This window comes from Branchiostoma floridae, chromosome 2 (assembly GCF_000003815.2).
Source record: "Branchiostoma floridae strain S238N-H82 chromosome 2, Bfl_VNyyK, whole genome shotgun sequence".
Classification (NCBI taxonomy): Eukaryota; Metazoa; Chordata; class Leptocardii; order Amphioxiformes; family Branchiostomatidae; genus Branchiostoma; species Branchiostoma floridae.
Window position 1 is genome coordinate 12,531,217 of NC_049980.1, and position 19,011 is coordinate 12,550,227.

General features: G+C 41.0%; 1 protein-coding gene across 1 annotated transcript; it reads left to right on the forward strand.

Moving 5' to 3' along the window:
* The first annotated feature begins 8,063 nt into the window (after positions 1–8,063).
* LOC118410319 lies at positions 8,064–18,446 on the forward strand. The gene is made up of 4 exons (XM_035811902.1): positions 8,064–8,152; positions 16,253–16,476; positions 17,145–17,281; positions 17,820–18,446. Exons 2-4 carry the CDS (start codon positions 16,255–16,257, stop codon positions 17,944–17,946), a joined length of 486 nt encoding a protein of 161 aa, XP_035667795.1. The 5' UTR covers positions 8,064–8,152; positions 16,253–16,254; the 3' UTR covers positions 17,947–18,446.
* Positions 18,447–19,011: the final 565 nt, after the last annotated feature.

The window sequence follows — 19,011 nt, forward strand, 5'->3', positions numbered from 1 at the left end:
CTAGAGACCTGTGCATTCTGGGATGGCCACTCTCGCCTCTTTGAAGACGCAAGAGTGGCCAATCAACCGGACCCGCACACAGGGACTGTGTGTACATCCGATTATATAACCGGACTCGCAAGGGTATGCCGTTATAATGGCCATACGGCATATCAGAAGGAAAACTGTGCCTCACGTCCGGCAAGAATGACTTGATCTCATCTCCCCATTGGGGCGTCCAGCCCTGCTGGCAACATTAACGTGCACTAGAGTGGACCTGGAGGATAGGACATGCTTTGTTGCGAGAGGAAGTCGAATGTCCTAGAATAGATCAGACGCACATCTACATATATAGATGTGTATGATTGTTTCCATTGTTACATATATGTGATTCTTACCGTGTGACCTGTACTTAGCCCAGTGGGGCAAAATGTGCAATAAAGGTCTTCATTCAATGTTACCGTCCAAGTGCTTGTATTCGGTATAATTACCCTAAAGCGGGTAATCTGGGCCCAATTGCGCTTGGGAATTTATTTATTTATTTGAATTGAATTGAGCCAACTTCCCAAGCAAATTTTACCCCGCGGTCACCTTTGCGTATGACGCCCATATGAGGACATTAGAAATGCGTCAAAAAGTATTCAAAGGATGTTCACTACATGTATGTTGAAGTTTGTAACTTTCATTCAACACAGATTACGTATACTATATTTTGAAAAAAAAGTCGGTCACACATTCATCAAGCTTCTCAACGAGTCACACATCCATCAAGCTTAAGCTTCTCAACGAGTGTGATTCAATTACTCTGATGAGCATGTGACCTTAATAACTGAATCACTATGATTTTCATGTGTTGAATGAAAGTTACAAACTTCAACATCGATCGTACCAACACAAGAGCTTCCATGCTAATGTAGGTTGTTCAATAATGATACTTAATGCAGGTGAGATGTAAAATATTCAGTATTGCGAATTGCAAATGTACAATTCCAGACGCCAAGTTGTGCCGATTTGCGAATACCTGGCGCAATTCGGCGCCGTCATGTGAGATACCCGCTTAAAGTTCAAACAAAGCGACATGGCTTAACTGGCAAACACGTATGCTAGGCCTAACGTACTGCATGCTACTGTGTGTTTATATTACAAAACTTTATTTCACCGTCTTTGTACCATACATGGAGAGTGAAATATCATGGTCGCAAATACTGCCTTTCTAGGTCTTGGATTAAGTGACATCTAGTTTTGCTCCAAATCTTCAAAGTGAAGTGTACGGCGTTGTTTATCTCTGTGTGGGACTAAATCCTTTGCCTGAAAGTTCACATAGGCTAATCCAACACTATGTCTAACTACTCAAACGGGACGACTGGTCTTCACTACAATTAGTATCGGACAAACATGTGCATTGTTGAATTATCCATAGCTGTGAGAGTTATCCATAGACGTTTTAAAATGAGGTCAATATCTGGACAGGTTTTGCCGATAATGATAGCAAAGTTGCATTAACAGTTAAATATTACAAACCCTAATCAGATCTACACATGAAACTGCAGCAAGCTCGCGTTCAGGCCCGCGAGGAAGGATTATCGCAATTTGCAAGCTTACAAATTACTTTTGTCTTTGCCATCGCTCTTTCAACGGTAGTTTAGTCCTCATTTAGATGAGAGAGACAAGACAAAGTATTACTGTAAAGTTCAATAAGTCCAATCAGTTGCTGTAGATTTGAATAGACTGACTTGATTGTTTTGAGGATAGCATGAGGTCGCAGAAATCAAGTAGACCATATTACATTCATTTTGACATCCCTGTTGACCATTTTCAGCTGAATTTAAGACTTGCCTGACTTAACATTGGTTCTGTTGCATAATTAAGTAGGTTAACAATTTGGCGTAAGCACGAACTGCCAGCTTTCGAGTACCTGAAATCGAAAGCAATTAAGCTCATTTGGAATTTTCTTTGCCGCTTGCTTTTCTTGAGGCCGGCTTCGTTACCATTAAGATAGCGGATGAGGATGACACGTTTATGGAAGCTTGCTTGTTAAGGTGGACAGGTGCACACATTATGACAGGTGAACAGTCTGCTGTCGCGTGGCAACGACTTATTTCTTCATTTCATTTAAAAATTGCAACAAGGTAATACAGTATTCCAGGCAGCATTTGCTGATTTTATACATACATTATATATTATTAGTGCATCAAATGGTAAGCATTCACAAGTGCATATTTTAAAGATCAAAAACAAACACATTTAGCAACAAGGAAAACTTATAAGTATATACTGAAAGAGCTAAAGGTAGGTCATAGTTTTACTAGTTGTTTGAAATAGCATGATGCTTCTTCTCTGTGCGGTACAGCGGCGGTCAAAATTGTGTCCCAGAGCACGGACCATGTAAAACCTTGCATCATCGCCGTATCAGGGCATGTGTGTAGGGCATCTAAACACGATTTTAGTGTCAACTGTGTGCGGTAACGCAGTATCCAAGATGGCAGAGCGGTACCTCGCATAGTTGAGAAGAAAACGCTAACCGTGTCTGAAGTATGACGATGCCACATAGCTATAGTGCCCTGGGGCACACCCACGACCAACTTTCTACCAAATAGCTTTATCATTGAGAGCACCTATGGAGCGTATTGATATTTCCGAGTGAAATGAGTTTGATTGAGGCTCTTTGCGTTACAACCTGCGATACTATTGAAAATGCATTTGCAGCTCACGGACATTGAATAACGTATGCTACTGTAAATGCATTGAAGTTCGCGGGGATTTAATTTCGCGGTAGCGGGAAAAAGGACTTTTCGCGGTGGTTTTAAGTTCGCGGTAACACCATAGACTGCAGTCTAATACCATCGAATGGAAAAATGTTCGCGATGGTTTTAAATATTCGCGGTGAAGTGGTCACCGCGAAAACCGCCAACATTAATCCACCGCGAACATTTCTGCATTTACAGTATTTCATTTAAAAAGAACTTCTCAAATTAATATTTTCCCTTTGTCTGTTTTCTTTCCCTTGACATAAAACATCTAAACATTGTTGAGGTCATGCTGCAAAATAATGTTTTACATACATAGCACATGTTGCTTTGACACTGCGTTTAACTCTAGCCATTTTCCATTGATGTAACAAAACACAAGTTTCGGTCTATGACAGCCTTTGGCATTGTTCATACTTTAAAAGATCTCCTTTTACTCGCCATTGATCATGTCACGTTTTCAATATGAGGCTGCACCTATTTCTAGCCTTCAGGGCAAAGTTTCTGCTTCAGCCTTGGCCTCAGCTAAGCCGCACCAGAGGAACATCAAAATTGCGGCTTTACCTCTTCATTTAAACGCCCATCCCATAACTACAGGCACTGTAGCTATTACCCTTTATCTTCACCTGTTCTATGCTGTTGGGAATTTCATCCAACTTGAACCAAATAAATATTACTTGATCATTGACCTTAAGTTAAATGGAATGATTCAATGAATTGCTTGAAAAACAAAACCCGAATAGGTAATGAATGCCGATTATTTTTGTTTCATATTCAGACAGGAATAGTCAATTTGTCCAAGTGACCCTTCACAAGGACCACCTGGCAAATTATTGCCATCATGAATAATGGCCCCTTATAGTTAACGATACTTTTCCTATTGGAGCAAGCATTGCTAATCCTGTGCATACTGACCAACTGTCCGCATAGACTACTCTCCAAGCAGAGGTTGAGTCGCGTAGATATAGTAGTAGTCGGAAAAATTACACGGCCGCTCCTCGCTTTACACTAGGTTTTTCTGAGACGTCTTGGCCAAGACCGTCTCAGCCAGCTCTCTTTACACACGCTGTGGCAAGCTGTTTTGGACTCCCCGCAGAGCAGGCTTGCAGGCATTATTCTGTGTCTCTGCATTCCTCCGTAATAAGTTTTTGCAGTTTTTCCACAAATGCAGGGGAAATATCAAAAGTTGGATTGTAGTGGACTACTATCAGAAAAAAAACTGTCCTAATTATATAACAGCAGGAATCTGGTCTTGAGACCCCTAAATTGCTCTTTACACTGTGGTTGAGACGTCTTGGCTGAGACGGTCTTGGCCAAGACGTCTCACTCTCAGAAAAACCTAGTGTAAAGCGTGGCAGGGCGGTCCTTTTGGGCAATTTTGACCGCGTTTCCCTCTTTTTACTGCAACGACAGGCCCGAATATGCTTTTTATGTCTTCCAACTTATCCGTGGTATTGAAGGACAGCGACAGATGACGAATTGTGTTAACCTACAGGCGAACACGAGAAGAGAGTAGAGTACAGGTGTCCCTAAGCTGGCTCTCTACATGTAGATTTAGTACTGGGAAAGGTCATCCGTTACAAGCTTAGCCCACTTTTGTACTAGACGGCGATCCTTGAGGCGTTCGTACTAGCCTCCGCCAGGCCTTCCTACGGAGTTGCGGGGATCGTCGAATTTGGCAACAACAAGAAAACGAAAATTAGCCAGGGGGGTCAGTCCACGCTAATGTTCATGTTTTTTTGCTGGTAGTAAAACTCCCCTGGCAAATTCTCCCTATAATAATAGCCAGCGTAGTCAGTCTGGTAGAGACTACATTCGTACTGCGAGCAAGATTGGATTTGTGTGAAGCTTGATGTCATAATTAGAATATGACGCATAATGTAAAAGTATGATTGAAAAGACAACCAAATGTGCGAAAGTCGTTGAGTGATCTGTGAAATCGTTGGTTTCTCAGCGGTCGCGGCGTCTAGTGAACAGGGGGTGTTACCAAACCAACCATTACTCTTGCTCAAATCTACTCTTCCGATCCTGCATCCCCTTGATTTGTCAAGAAGCGTTTGACCTGGCCTCTCCTCGTTACAAATAAACAGGATTTCAGTAATGTTGTTATCTCGGTATGATTGACTTGTGTTCAATCCCCATGGCCAGTGTGTAAGATGTTTCTCCATACTGCATGGCTAAGTAATGGACATGTCTCTCTCTCTCTTTATTTTGCCACACAAAAATGTTAAAACATGTATGTTGAGTGAATATTTTCTCAATGATTGTTACAAATCCCACCTTAGACGGTGAATGCTAGAAATATATCAGGCTGTCGTAAGTGTTGAAACCATCTCGACTCCGGCAGTATATATCATAGACCGACCCTGTTCGCGTCTGACTGCTATGTAAACAAGTTCTCACGCTTCCGTTAAAAATTCTGGTTTGTCTTGTATGATAACTGTAGTTCATCAATCATGCAAATAAGGTGTGCATTGATCACTATTCGGTGAACGTGAGCACAAGGAAAATATATAACTGCGAAAGCGACGACATACACAAACCGCAAACAATACCTCCCTGTGAATTAGCAGTCTCTTCTACTGGCCCTTTGACCTGGAATGTCTGTAAAGACTAGTACTACCCCTTACTGTCAGCCTGCGAAAAAAAGACGTTGTAGTCCAAGTAAACCTTTACTTCCTGTCAGTCTCTGTTTGCACCTTTCTCCTCTCCTCCTCATCTAGCCATCACTATCCTGCTGAATACATCTACTATTCAAATACCTAAGGACATACCGAAATACAGACACCCAGACACACCGAAAACAAAACCTTCGTACTCAGGAGAAGGCAACCTTCAGTGGGTTGCAGATTAGCCATGACAAGTTAACCTTTTATGCTTCTCTGATCTGCAGTTGGGTAGATGACAAATTATGTTGGCCTCTTTTCCTGATCTGTTTTCAAAAGGGTTAGGCCGTAGTACTTGTGCCATCAGTGTTCTGTGGGGGTATTTTAAAAAAGGGTGACGCTATAGATTTTGTTGACATGTATGAAGCCTATATAAGAACCGCACAATCCCTTTCTGTGAGAATAACGTTATGAATTTCAACATTGAAGGACGCGTCTTTATTCCTTATCCAACAACTAGTATGTCCATTGCGCTAAATGTATAAGATACACGACTTCCTTTTATCAAAGAAGTGCTTTTGAAAAATGCTGGCATTTAGGACAGAGTATACTAAGGAAATAGAGATTGGTTCGCCTTTTTTCGGTGTGACGTATTTCAATGATACAGATCATGGAACATTGTAGTTAACAGTGGAGCACAACTTCTAGTTTGCATGTCCATGTTTCACGTCTAGGAAAGATAAGCTACTTACACATGTATGTATGTATCAGCTAATGCACATAAAAGTATCCTAGTAATTCTCTGTTTATCTGTCTACCTAAGATTCTAGTGACATCTACTCTTCCAAGAGAGAACATAGCAAATACATGGCATACAGCTGACATAAACATAGCTAACACGAAGTATAACATAGCTGACATAGGAATGGAACTTTTGATTAAAACTCTCCACTATCCACAAGTCCTCACAATCCAATTTCTTTTTGAAAGCACGAAATAAACCACCTACTGGGATATAACCGCACAGCCAGTAGAAATATAATCTCCGCTTAACGAAGGCAATAACTGTAAATACGTTCCAATCATTAAGACGCAAGCGCTGTCTATCTGCATGTATTATTGGTTATTGGTGCTGATAGGGAACCTGGTGGTCCTGACTGTCATTGACGATTGTGTTAATTGTTGTTGTGTTATTCAATTAAAAATAAGTTAAATTTCTTTGAATTCATATTAGCCAACCCAATCATTTATCAGCTTACTAATAGAGATCAGTAAACGAAGACAGGCCCTTCCCACTCTAGTCGTATACGTAGGGATATGTGAAGTTGTATATACGGATGCTGATTACTGTTGCGTCTATTTCCTAAAGGCCTCCTCTCACTACACTCGCGTCACGCTTGCGTCGCTGCGGGGTTCATTCACTGTGTCACTGTTGTGTTATTTTCGCCGATTTTCTGTTGCGCTCACACTTACTTGCGTCACTGTTGCGTTTCTAGACTAAATGAACAGGTTATCGGAAGTCGCAGCGTTGTCAATGTATGAAAATCACTGTAAAATGATGAAAATGCCTCAAAATGAGATTAATAACGAAATAATTTCCCTTGTGATGATGCATAAGACGCGTACGTTTACAGTAAAAGAAGTCACCCAAATGAATGGACACGAACCATATACCAGATTTGAGTCCATCGCTTATGTGTTTTGCAACAAGTATGTGTAATGGTGTGTGTTTATAGGTTCATTGAACAATTTTCAAATTTCACAAATAAAAAATCTTGATATTTCCTACGTTTTAATAGGAAATAGACAAACTGTTGTGTCACTGTTGTGTTACTCTTGGGTCACTGTTATAACTGAATCAAAAACCGCTGTAAAATGATATCTAAAATGTATCCAAAATAGCTTTCAATAATAAAAGGATGTTCACTTTTGATACTTGGTGCCAAATAAACAAAATATAATCTTGATACTGTTGAAGGCATGTTGGCGTCACTATTGTGTCACTGTTGTGTTACTCTTGGGTCACTGTTGTGTCACTCCTGGGTCATTGTTGGGGCATCTTGCCACTTGTGTTATTTTTTAACTTCCAAAAAAACGTCGCGCTTGCTTGTGTCACCTCTAGGTTCGCTTGCGTCACCTCTAGGTGCCGCGGGGTCACGTCTGCGTTGTCGAACCCCGAAGCGACGCAAGCGTGACGCGAGTCTAGTGAGAGGGGGCCTTTACTGTGACGTGGGTGATAATGATATTTAGTCCTCACCATTTTTTTAAAACGATTCTTCGAAAATAGCAATGAGCCCCCATTTCTAGTGAGAATCAAATAACAGCCACGCGCAAAGTGATAACCAGCTTGCCAGACTTGAAATGTTGAGAACTCCTGTGAAGAGAGTGTGAAATATAGAAAGCCTGTTTTGAATTTGATCACTCAAGTGTCAGATGTGGAATTTTATTTCTATTACCACCCATACAAGCAAGCTTCTTTGTCGTTACCTTGTGCACCTGCACGTCACGTATATACATGTACGTATCTCCCTCATTAGTGAGACTATTCTCTCGTATTTTCTCTGTTCTAAAGAGGACTATCACAAGAAGGACCAATCTTGCGTTTTTTATCTTAAGAAAAGATCACATCCACGAGTAAACATGTTCAGTGTGTTCTTATTTGCATAATTAATTGTGACGTAGGTAGTTCGTGTAGGTGGGTGGGTGTACACGAAACCTGTCACTTCCGATGGTTTTCGTGTCCGGTACATCGACTCACGGAGTCATAGACAAAGCGGGGGCATCGCAACCAGAAGAGCGTGAACCGGCGTACAGAGACAGGTAGGTCCTTCATACCTTTGTACGCATATCTTTCTAAGGGCCTGGTCACATTTATCGTACGATAGTCGATTGGAAACTGAGTTTAATCTTCATATAGTCGTGCGCGCGGCGTACAAAATTCAACTGAATTTTTATTGAAAATGCTATCTTATATATCCTTTTCGGCCGTTGATGCTGCCTCAGGCTGCTAAAAAATCAAGTGACATGAAAACCGAGTCCTACGACGGATGCTACCGCATCGAGATATTGCGTCTTTATTTTCTGTCCACAAAAACTCCGATCGGGATCTCTACCGGTAGAATCGCCGATACTGCCAGTTCGCAGTTTCTACCCTGACATGTTTCCCACACAGAAGCAACTTTGATGGGATCGTACGTCAAACACAGAGTTGTAGATAATGATAGGCCCTTTCCCGCTGGCACTGCAGGATAACACAGTTAACTTGCAGCTTCAAGAAAGCCCTGATAGACAATGATAATTTTGTACTGTAGAAGGAAAGATACATTTATACATATAACGATATACCGCTACTTGCTAGAGCTTGATTACTCTGGGACGGATGGTAACCTTTTAAAAAATCACCCCTGTTTTGATACTGTGGACCAGATTATCGATATCGCACAGTCGTTTAGGCAAAACATCTACAAGCAGATGTTGGGCTATGTCTAGCGGCAAATTGATTAAACAACTATTTCTCCAGATGTAACTCCAACCAAATGTTAGGCTCCAATCATCATTTACTGTACTGTGTTATAACAAACAACTCGTGTTATAACAAACAACTGCCTGTACCTAAATGGAAACAACAGTTCGATAAAAGAATAGGACATGGATAATAAGCACTAATCGAAAGGGGGCAAGTTACTAAATACGTCACGGAGTACATGTTTGTGGCCTAGACCTCTTGTTGCATATCTTGACCTGCTGTAAATGCCCGAGCTGTAAGCTCTAATATTGTCAAATGAGCATTCCACTTCTTTGGAATTATGAACTTTTAGACACTGAATGCACGCAAGCAATTCGCTCTGTACTCAGCCGACATCGTAGAATTCGCATAAAATCTACCGGATATTTGCCAGGGGAGTCAGTCCACGCCTAGGCCCATGCTTCCCGTCCGGCTGCGCTGCCGACCAACTCCTCTGGTAGCAAAACTCCCATGGCAAATTATTTTCCCTATGATAGCCAGCGTATGGTCAGTCTGGTAGAGACTACATGTACGAGGGGTGATCAATAAGTTCTCGGCCTCACCAAGAAATAACAAGTACAACTCAGATTTTCAGGCACAACTTCATAGCATGAAGTCTTTTATCAATTAATATCATCCAAATTACAAATCATTGGAGTCATTACTTTCCAGGCATTCGTTTTTTCTAAATTAGAGGGTAAGTGGCCTGAAAAAGAAGGGTGCAGCGTGATCAGACAATTTGACCTCACACCTCAGGTTGCAGATCAATTGTCCACCTTTTTTCTCGTTATCCCTTACCTAACGTTACTGGGTGTCGCCTGCAACATAATGATCACAATAATTTGAATTTTGGTACACATTTATATAAGACTTTATACATGTACGTAGGGTTATCAATAAGTCCTCGATAAGTCCTAGACTTTACCGAGAAATAATAAGCACAGCTCAGGTTTCGAAGCATAGATGTCAAGTATAAAATTATATAAATATGTACCAAAATTCAAATTATTGTGATCATTACTTTGCAGGCGACACCCAGGCAGTAACGTTAGGTGAGGGAGAAGGAAAAAAACGTGGACAATTGACCTGACCTGAGTGTGTGGGTCAATTTGCGCTGTTGGAAGTTAGAAACCCAATTCTTTTTGCTTGAAATAGGAAGAGAATCATTATCAAACATTTTGACAATGTCTTTTGTTAATTTATGGCATGGGGAACTAGACCCACAGATGTCTGATCACAATTCACACTACTTTTTTCTCGCCACTTACCTTCTAATTTAGGAAAAACGAATGCCTGGAAAGTAATGACTCCAATGATTTGAAATTTGGAGGATATTGATAAAAGACTTCATACTTAATTCACAATTGGTCTGGTTATCATTGACCAGCATAGCCGATTGCATCACTAGTTTAGTCATCCTATCCATGCTCTGAACGCGGTGAACGCTGTGTCATTTTCTAGGCAATAGCTATATAGTGAATAACGTCTGGCACGGTTGATCAGTATTAGTTTTTTAAAAAAGCAAGATACGACAATCATACCTGTTCTTATCTCTACTGATATAGGTCAAGTGTATTCGGTATTGTGTCCTTTGTAGAGATGCATTGTAGTGAAAATTCATAGCTTTGCACTATTGTCTCATTGCCGAACACCCCTTCAAATCACCCTCTTCGAAACTCAGTTTGGCAATGAAATGATCCACTGACATTCTTTAAAGCTTTTATGCCGCCTTGGTGCGCCACACCGATAATTTCATTCTCAGCTAACACAATTTTCCACCTGAAAACATCATTGAAAAGATATGGGTTTCAGCTTGATTTTTTGTGGGGGCCATGCCCCCACAACATATTTTTTGTGGGGGCGACTGCCCTCACTGCCCCCACTGTGCCACCGTCACTGCGGTATGATTGACTTGTGTTCAATCCCCAATGTGTAAGATGTTTCTCCATACTGCATGGCTAAGTAATGGACATGTCTCTCTCTCTTTATTTTGCCACACAAAAATGTTTAAACATGTATGTTGAGTGAATATTTTCTCAATGATTGTTACAAATCCCACCTTAGAGGGTGAATGCTAGAAATATATCAGGCTAACTTACTTAGGTCATAATATAGGCAATCCAATCATTTACTACATATACTTATATGGATTTAGACACTTTCACACTAATTATACAAATTAGGGACTTATTTGCATAATTAGAATCTGCTAATCTTCCACTTACCACAAACTACACAATTATGTTACATGTATTTGAGTCCTATACTGGGAAAAACTGTAATTTCCCTCATTAAGTGTGCAAATTAAGTCGATATTTGCATAATTTGCACTTCGTTATGTACATCTGTACCAAAGCTACCTGCATGCTAAATATCCTGGAAAACCATCGTTCCTATGGTTCGTTATGCTCCATGGAAGATTTTGACAAAAATGTCCCTGCAGTTCCAGAGCAAGCTGCTGGGGGGGGGGGGTGGCAAACATAGATATCTCCTTCCTTACATCACAAGCTATCTGCCACCAAAAAATGAAGACCATAGCATGTCCAGGTCAAAAGATAATAAAAAAAATTGAGTTGCTGCAGTACCAAGGTTACACACCAGGGGACCCAAAATTGACCTTGACCTTGACCACACACACACACACACACAGAAACACCAAAAACTATACTTTCATTTTTCATGCAGGTAAACAGCTGACCCCCTCCCGCGCGGAATTGGCAGGCTTCCTTTACCAGATGTTGAACATGCACTAATAAGCGATTTGCCGTGTAATGGACTAACTCGAAAGCGTTGTTGCTCTATAGCTAATGATGGACACCAAATTTAATGTTTGGTCTCCCTTACTTTTTTTACTTTTTGCTAAAGCCCGTCTGTCTTTTACCTCCTTTTGCCACTTACGTGCACTAGCCTCTGGAACAAGCTTGATCAAATCTCGCTACCCGTCCAACACGCGACTGGCTAGAAGCTTGATGCCTGATGGTGAATGGCCCTCAGGGGAACTGGGTTTTCTATATATGGATAATGTATGCAATCGTCATCAGCTCACCACAGCCTGACGTTTGGTTGCTTTGGATTGGGTGGCGTTGTCATGTGGTGATTGACTTTGGCACACCTCTTATCTTATCTAGTAGAAAGCCGGTCGAATGTTGGGCGGGCTGCTACAAGCGAGATGTAGGCTACACAAAGGCTACACAATTAAAAGCTCAGATTTTCGCTGGCTCAGGTTTAGGATGACTGTTGAGCGGACCGCTAGGAGCGCGATTTAGCCAGACAATATAAATTCAATAGGCTATAGGGACAGAGGCACACGACATTTATATTATCATTAGAACGAAAGAACTTTCACAGTTGACTTATATTTCGTTTTAGTGTTAATGTTCCGCACATGAGGACGTTAACTGACGATCCAAATAACAATCTGTCGGTGATTTGGCACTCAGTAAGTGTACCTAGCTAGCTGCCAATTAAAGAACCATCGTAGGCCACAAAATTTAATGGCCACTATTGTTATCGCTGTATGCGCAATTTGGCTCAGCTGCGCTTTTATCTTGCATCACACGCTCCAAAACGTGTAGTGGAAATGGTAGAATATGCAGCATATGTTGATAATGAAAGATGTCAACAGTTGGCCAACGGCATTATAGCTGTAAAAACGGAATCCGATTCTAATTTCTGTTGTGGCTGTTAACTTTCTGCAAACGGAGATGTTGTTTGTTTCTTAGTTCTTGTTTGTCCGGCGGGTTCATTTTTTTTCTGGACGGTGTCAAAATCAGAAACTGGCAGGATACGAAGATTGTGCTGACCTACATCCAAACTTGTTCGGCAGGCTGGCAGGAAGGGAACGTTAGTACATGGCCAACAGTCTGGATTGTACGCATGCCCGATGCTGGGTGGGAATGTGTATGGATATTTTGTCAAGAAATTTACGACAACTCAAAATGTATATTAAATGAATGAAGACCTTTATTGCACATTTTTGCCCCACTGGGCTAAGTACTGGTCATGCGGTAACAATCATATACATGTAAAAGCCATATACATTGTATGTACAGTCAAACCTGTATTAGCGGTCTCCTTTGCATAGCGGCCACCTGGTCATTTGGGCAGTGAATTCGAACGTTAGAGCGCAAGTCTTTGTCGGTGAATTTACAAACATTACGCAAGGCAATACCGATTATTTTCGGTAGATTTGACTTTGGTACGTTCAGTTGAATTTTGACATGATCAAGACAATGTTACTTGGTGAGAAAGTTTAGTGGGTCCAGACATCATGTGTAACTTATAGCATTTTCTCTACATTTCTCCAGTCCCTTGAGTGGTCGCTATAGACAGGTTCAACAGTACATATAAACGTCTAATCTACACTCCAGTACATTTGACGTCCTCTCGCTCATTGGTTATTGCATATATGTAGCTAGCTGTATAATTGGTTAGAATTTATTGAAGATTTTCCACTGTCTTACAGCACCAAAATTAGCTTACCTCTAATTTTTCAGTCGCACTTCCGTCCACCTTCTTCAGGAGTAATGATTCAGTTACTCTGATCACGTGACTTAGAGACACGTGATTCGAGTAACGAATCATAAATGTCTGGCAAGCGATATCGGTCCCCGTCTCTGTTAAGTGTCGGCTGATGTGCTCTTATGTAGATGGCCTCCTTTACCCCCCTCGCAAAGTAATCCGGTTTGGTGTCCAATATATGTACTTTGTCTAAAATGATGAAATGTCCCGGTGATTCAATATGAATGCTACTCTTCCTGATTTTAATTTTCTCACAGATGCAAGGCTATCTTGTGTTTTCACTACACCCGAAGAAGTCGAACTTTACATTAGAAGCCTGGACACCTCTAAGGTCAATGGATACGATAACATTGACAATTATTTTCTTAAATGCATTGCACCTCTTATATCTGACAAGTTAGCTTATGTATTCAATTTATCTCTGTCATATGGAATATTCCCCATGATCTGGAAACGGGCAAACGTTGGTCCAATTCTTAAGAAAGGCGATCCGCATGATAAATGCAATTATCGTCCTGTGTCACTACTTCCTAAGTTGTCTAAGGTCCTCGAAAAAATAGTATACAAACATATTTATAACCACCTTTTTTCAAACAACCTTATTTATCCTCTCCAGTCTGGTTTTGTACATGGTGACTCAACCGTGTGTCAGCTAGTTTATATTTCTCATACCATCCTTAAGGCTTTTGAAGAAGGGAAGGAAGTTTGCTCCATTTTTCTTGATTTTTCGAGGGCCTTTGACTAGGTATGGCATTCTGGTTTGATATTTGAACTTCAGCAATATGGAATTGATGGTCCCTTGTTAAATTGGATTTACAGCTATTTATGTGAGAGATCTCAAAGAGTCATTGTAGACGGCCAGTCTTCTCCATGGTCTAAGATTGGCGCAGGGGTCCCTCAAGGTTCCGTGTTAGGCCCCTTACTGTTTATTATCTACATTGATATTGTAAACAACTTAAGTTCTTTACCCTTTTTATTCGCGGACGACAGTTCTCTGCTTGATGTTGTTGAAGATCCAACTGCATCTGCATATCGGCTCAACTCTGATTTATCTATAATTTTGTCCTGGTCCCATAAATGCTTGATGGAATTAAATCCATCCAAAACGGAAGGCTAAAAGATCCCTTGTCAACCACCCCCTCTTTATCTTGGAACGTATGAAATTAAACGAGTTTTATTCCATAAACATATTGGAGTTATTTTAAATTCTAACTTGTCTTGGCACAACCACATCATTCTGATGCTCGCTAAAATTTCTAAACAAGTTAATGTATTTCGTGGTCTAAAATTCAAATTAACTCGCAAAGTTTTAGAAACCCTTTATAAATCATTTATTCGCCCTTGTCTCGAATATGCGGATGTTGTTTGGCATGGCTGTTCTGCCGAGGACTCCAATCTTATTGAACGAATTCAATATGTATGTTCTCTTATCGTATCAGGAGCGGTTAAAGGCTCATCTTACATTTCTGTTTGCCAAGAACTGGGTTGGGAGTCTCTCTTTAGCAGACGCCATATTCACCGTTTATCTTTATTCTATAAAATAGTACATGGCCAAACACGGAGGTACCTAATAGATTTGATCCCCCCCCCCCCCGAAATTTCCCAAACTACTTCCTACAACTTAAGAAATAGGTCAAATTTTCGACTTTCGATACAATCTACTGATAGATTTGGCAAATCGTTTGTTCCTCACAGTTTGAATCTCTGGAACGATTTAGACCTTGTTGTTCGTTCTTACGTTACTCGCTATTTCGGAAATACGTCCCATTCGTCCCCCCACTACAATTGTGGCCCTCGTTACACCTGCGCTCTTCTTGTCAGGCTTCGCATCGGCACCTGTGCTCTTAATCAAAGTTTGTTCATCTCCCAGTGGCTCCTGTAGATGCGGGTGTCGATGCGAATCTGTATTACACTTTATGCTTCATTCCCCATTATATATTCATCAAAGATCGGAATTTTTCGGCAATCTTGCAAATTTACTTGGTCATGGTGTAAACCTAAATAATATGTCAGACAATGTCAAATTATATTTTATTCTTAGAGGTTCCGCATTGTTACCGTCTGTGTACAACTTTAAAACGATGCAACTCACACAAACTTACATTGAGGATACTAAGCGCTTCTAGCTCTACATGACTGTATCAGTCAAGTAGATATAGAAGTCCCAACTCTACTTTTGTTAATTCTCTTTTTTATATGTACTCAATTAGGCTAATTGATTCTACTTTATATCTTGGGGTGGTTGGAAATGGCGCACAGTTATGTTGACCTAAGTTACCTAAGTTTGTATTTTGTTATGTGGCGTTATTAATATAAGTTGTTAAACTTGAGTGCAGCGCCAAATTGTCATTCTTATGTGTTTTTGAGTAAAGAAAAAAAAATGTGCTGTGACACCTCCGACGAGGCCGAACTCTTTCTCCTGTGATCCAAGAACCTAGTCTTGAACGAGCGCTAAGTTTAATGTATGGTTCTTGGCAGGGACTACGGGTATTTCTTCTGGTATATATAAATTCTTTCTATTGGTTAGAATTTGTTCATAGAAGGCTGTAAGGAATATAAATTTCTCTTTATTATTCAAGTATCTGAAGTGGAAAAATTCACGTAACACATAGTCGAATAGAATGCTTCTATCGCTTTCATATGAAGAATAATCTACAGTAAAATGCACTTTATCTTCTACTTAATCTAAACTAAAAAAATGGACAGATTTTTTTTGCTCTAGAGGAGTATGGTTATGTCTTCCTGATTCAAAGGGAGTAAGTCCAGACGAAGTCGCACAAAAAAGCTGTAAATTGTAAACATAAACGTACTACAGAAGAAACTTTGCTGTGTTGTTGGAGGCAGGCGTTCTTGGGGTTGTTGTGACAAATGAACAGTTTTCTTCTTCTTTCCAGTTATGTCTCTCACAAGCTTCAAGCTACTTGTGCTTTTGAGTATAGCCGCAAACCTCGCTGGGATCACTCGTGGCCTCGCTAGATCTACTGAAATTACTGCCGCGGCACGTGACGAACAAGAAGGCCCGAAACATCCACGAGAGTTGGCCAGGCCGTCTGATGAAGTCATGACTGACAGCCTAAATTTGATTGATCCATCACCTAAGCAGAAACGTCGCTTGCAAGTAAGTTCCACTAGATCTACTGTACAAAGTAAATATATAGAATACAAAAGGTTCCTTCCCAAGTCCGCTGTTTGAAGTTCCACGTGACACGTGCACGCCCCATCGTCACGTCATGCTACGTTGGCATGGAAAGGTATTTCCTGAGATGACCATATAATACATGATTGGAAAGACACGAGTGTGAGTGTCAACTGTGTGTGCCATGGAGATCCACACGTGTGTACAGCAATGTATTTCCTATGTTCGGGTACCTATAGCTACGTACATATCATTCATCATCTTTCATTTGCCCGTGGGTTCACATGTTGCGTATATATGCAAGTTTGTATGTGGTCCGTATGGAATTGGTAGTCTCCACCAGGCTTTCCAGCCAGGTCACTGGAAAATGGTAAAAAATAAAAGTATAGACGGATAACATGCCAGAAGTTAGCTGCCTGAGGAGTATGGTTTGCGCCCCATGGCTAGCTAACTCCGCTGGCAGGATATATTTCTATGTTTGTCCAATTTCTATTATTTTTCCAGCGACATGTGGAGCCTGATAGAGGCTAACAATTCCATACGGACCTAATATGGACTTGAATATATACGCAAGTGTGAATCCACCTTTAGAAACATGGCTACAAGTGGGATGGATCACTGATGAGTACACGTTTTGTCTTCCTGAGCAGAGCAGCCAGCACTACGTGTGTGTGAGCCTCCCATGGCGCCTCCTGCCGCAGACGTGTTTCTCCAGGCCCGGCAGACTGCCAGGCGGGATGTCTAAGATCCGGAATACAGCCTCAACTGTAAACATCCGAGGCTCTAGGTATTAAAGTCTAATTTCCAAACCCGGGCCCGACAGGACCGTTTGTGGAAACGAAAAATAGAAATAATGCCCACTATTCTCTTGTATGGTTTGGTGTCTTCATCATACTTTGGTCTCTTCATCATACTTTTCGTTCCCGAAAGCTGCCCGGCCGGGCCCCGGTTGAGAAATGTGACGTAGATCTTAAGCTGTGTCCGTGTATGTTTTACTTATTTTGATATTTGCATTTGGAATGTGCTTACATGGTTTATCTTTGATGGAGATATAAGTCGAAAACATCGTCTTATAGTGCAGTCAACAAAGCAACAAAGCAAGGCTCTGCTAAATCTGGTTGTTTTTCACTTTTTTGACGTGCATCTCCAATCAACTGTCACTTAATTTGTTTTCTTAAAGTAAAGACGATTTTCTAATTGGTTGGCAGCTGGTTAGAGGCTAGCAGAGACTCAGACCAATTCTCTATAAGCCGAGGGCAAGACTATAAGTAGGAGAATGTATACCCGTATAACGATTGACATTGTCATTGTGTCATCAATCGCAGACTTCGACGCATAGCCATCCTGAACTGGTGGCAACAAGTCAAGCTCGGCGGGAAGCCTTCTCCTCCGATGCCTGGAGACCCCGACTGGGTACCGGACACCCGTTTCGGAAGGGCTTCACAATTGTGAAATTACACAGATGTGAAGAATGTGGCCAAATTAGACAACAGGTACCGTCGACTCCTCAACCAATCAGAATGAGAGCTATCAGAATGAGCTCCAAACCATGACGCCATTTCCCCCGCGGCCGCGCTTCTATCTTTTCTCTGCCTTGGCATGTTGGCGAGTATTTCGTGACACATTCCCCAATGTACAAGATATAACATCTGTATATCGCATTCAGAGAGAGGAAACTGATTATCATGTGTTCAATCAGATGGCAGTGTTAGAACTGTGTTAGAAAAACAGATTTCATCAAATGGAATATCATCATTATTTATATGGTTACTAAACCATCGCTCTCTTTAGGTGGATTTTACTGAGAGACGTGTTCCCTATATCTGATAGGATAGAATTTGAGATGTCTTTGTTTTACGGGTGTAAATGGCCTTACTCTTCTGGAGTGACAGCGACATCCAACTTGATTTAAGTTGTACTCATCTTACTGGAATAAAGCTGTTTGTGCAGGACTGAAAGTTATATTTTTTATCTAGCTCAGAAATACGAAGTCAAGTTAAATCATGTAGACGTTTGAAAAGTCTATTGGATTGAATTCGTTGTAGTTTATAGCCTGACCATGTCATTTTGTGGGCCACGCCTATCTTTTATCACCAAACATGCGCCGAACATCTCCATCAAGTAAATGACTTACTCCCGACTGAGTCCCGAATGCTACTTGGTAACCAACTTCCAAGTTCCGACCTCTGGTAAAAGACTGACGAATTTCTCCTGACTGATCTCCAACCGATTGCTAACCCTCTGGCAAACTGAAATGGACATAATCAGCTACTTTCAAATTTTTGTTTTTAATAAAAATAATCCATTCCTGTATGATGTCAACATCACGGAATGATCATGTTCGGACAGCAGTTAGCTAAGAGCGCCACACTGCGGAACAATAATAGAATGCATTTATAAATGTTGGCACCTTGCAGATCATTCTCGAGATTAGTCACTTTAAAATGTCTTTATTGAATTCTCATTAGCTGCTGCGGCTAGCAACACCTGCGTAGTGAATTGCAGCTTTAGCGGATG

Excerpts from the sequence above, each read along its gene's own strand:
- LOC118410319 (XM_035811902.1), top strand. The coding sequence starts at position 16,255 with ATGTCTCTCACAAGCTTCAAGCTACTTGTGCTTTTGAGTATAGCCGCA. Across the intron at positions 16,477-17,144 it reads AGCAGAAACGTCGCTTGCAA|AGCAGCCAGCACTACGTGTG; the intron begins GTAAGTTCCACT and ends CTTCCTGAGCAG. Across the intron at positions 17,282-17,819 it reads GTAAACATCCGAGGCTCTAG|ACTTCGACGCATAGCCATCC; the intron begins GTATTAAAGTCT and ends CATCAATCGCAG.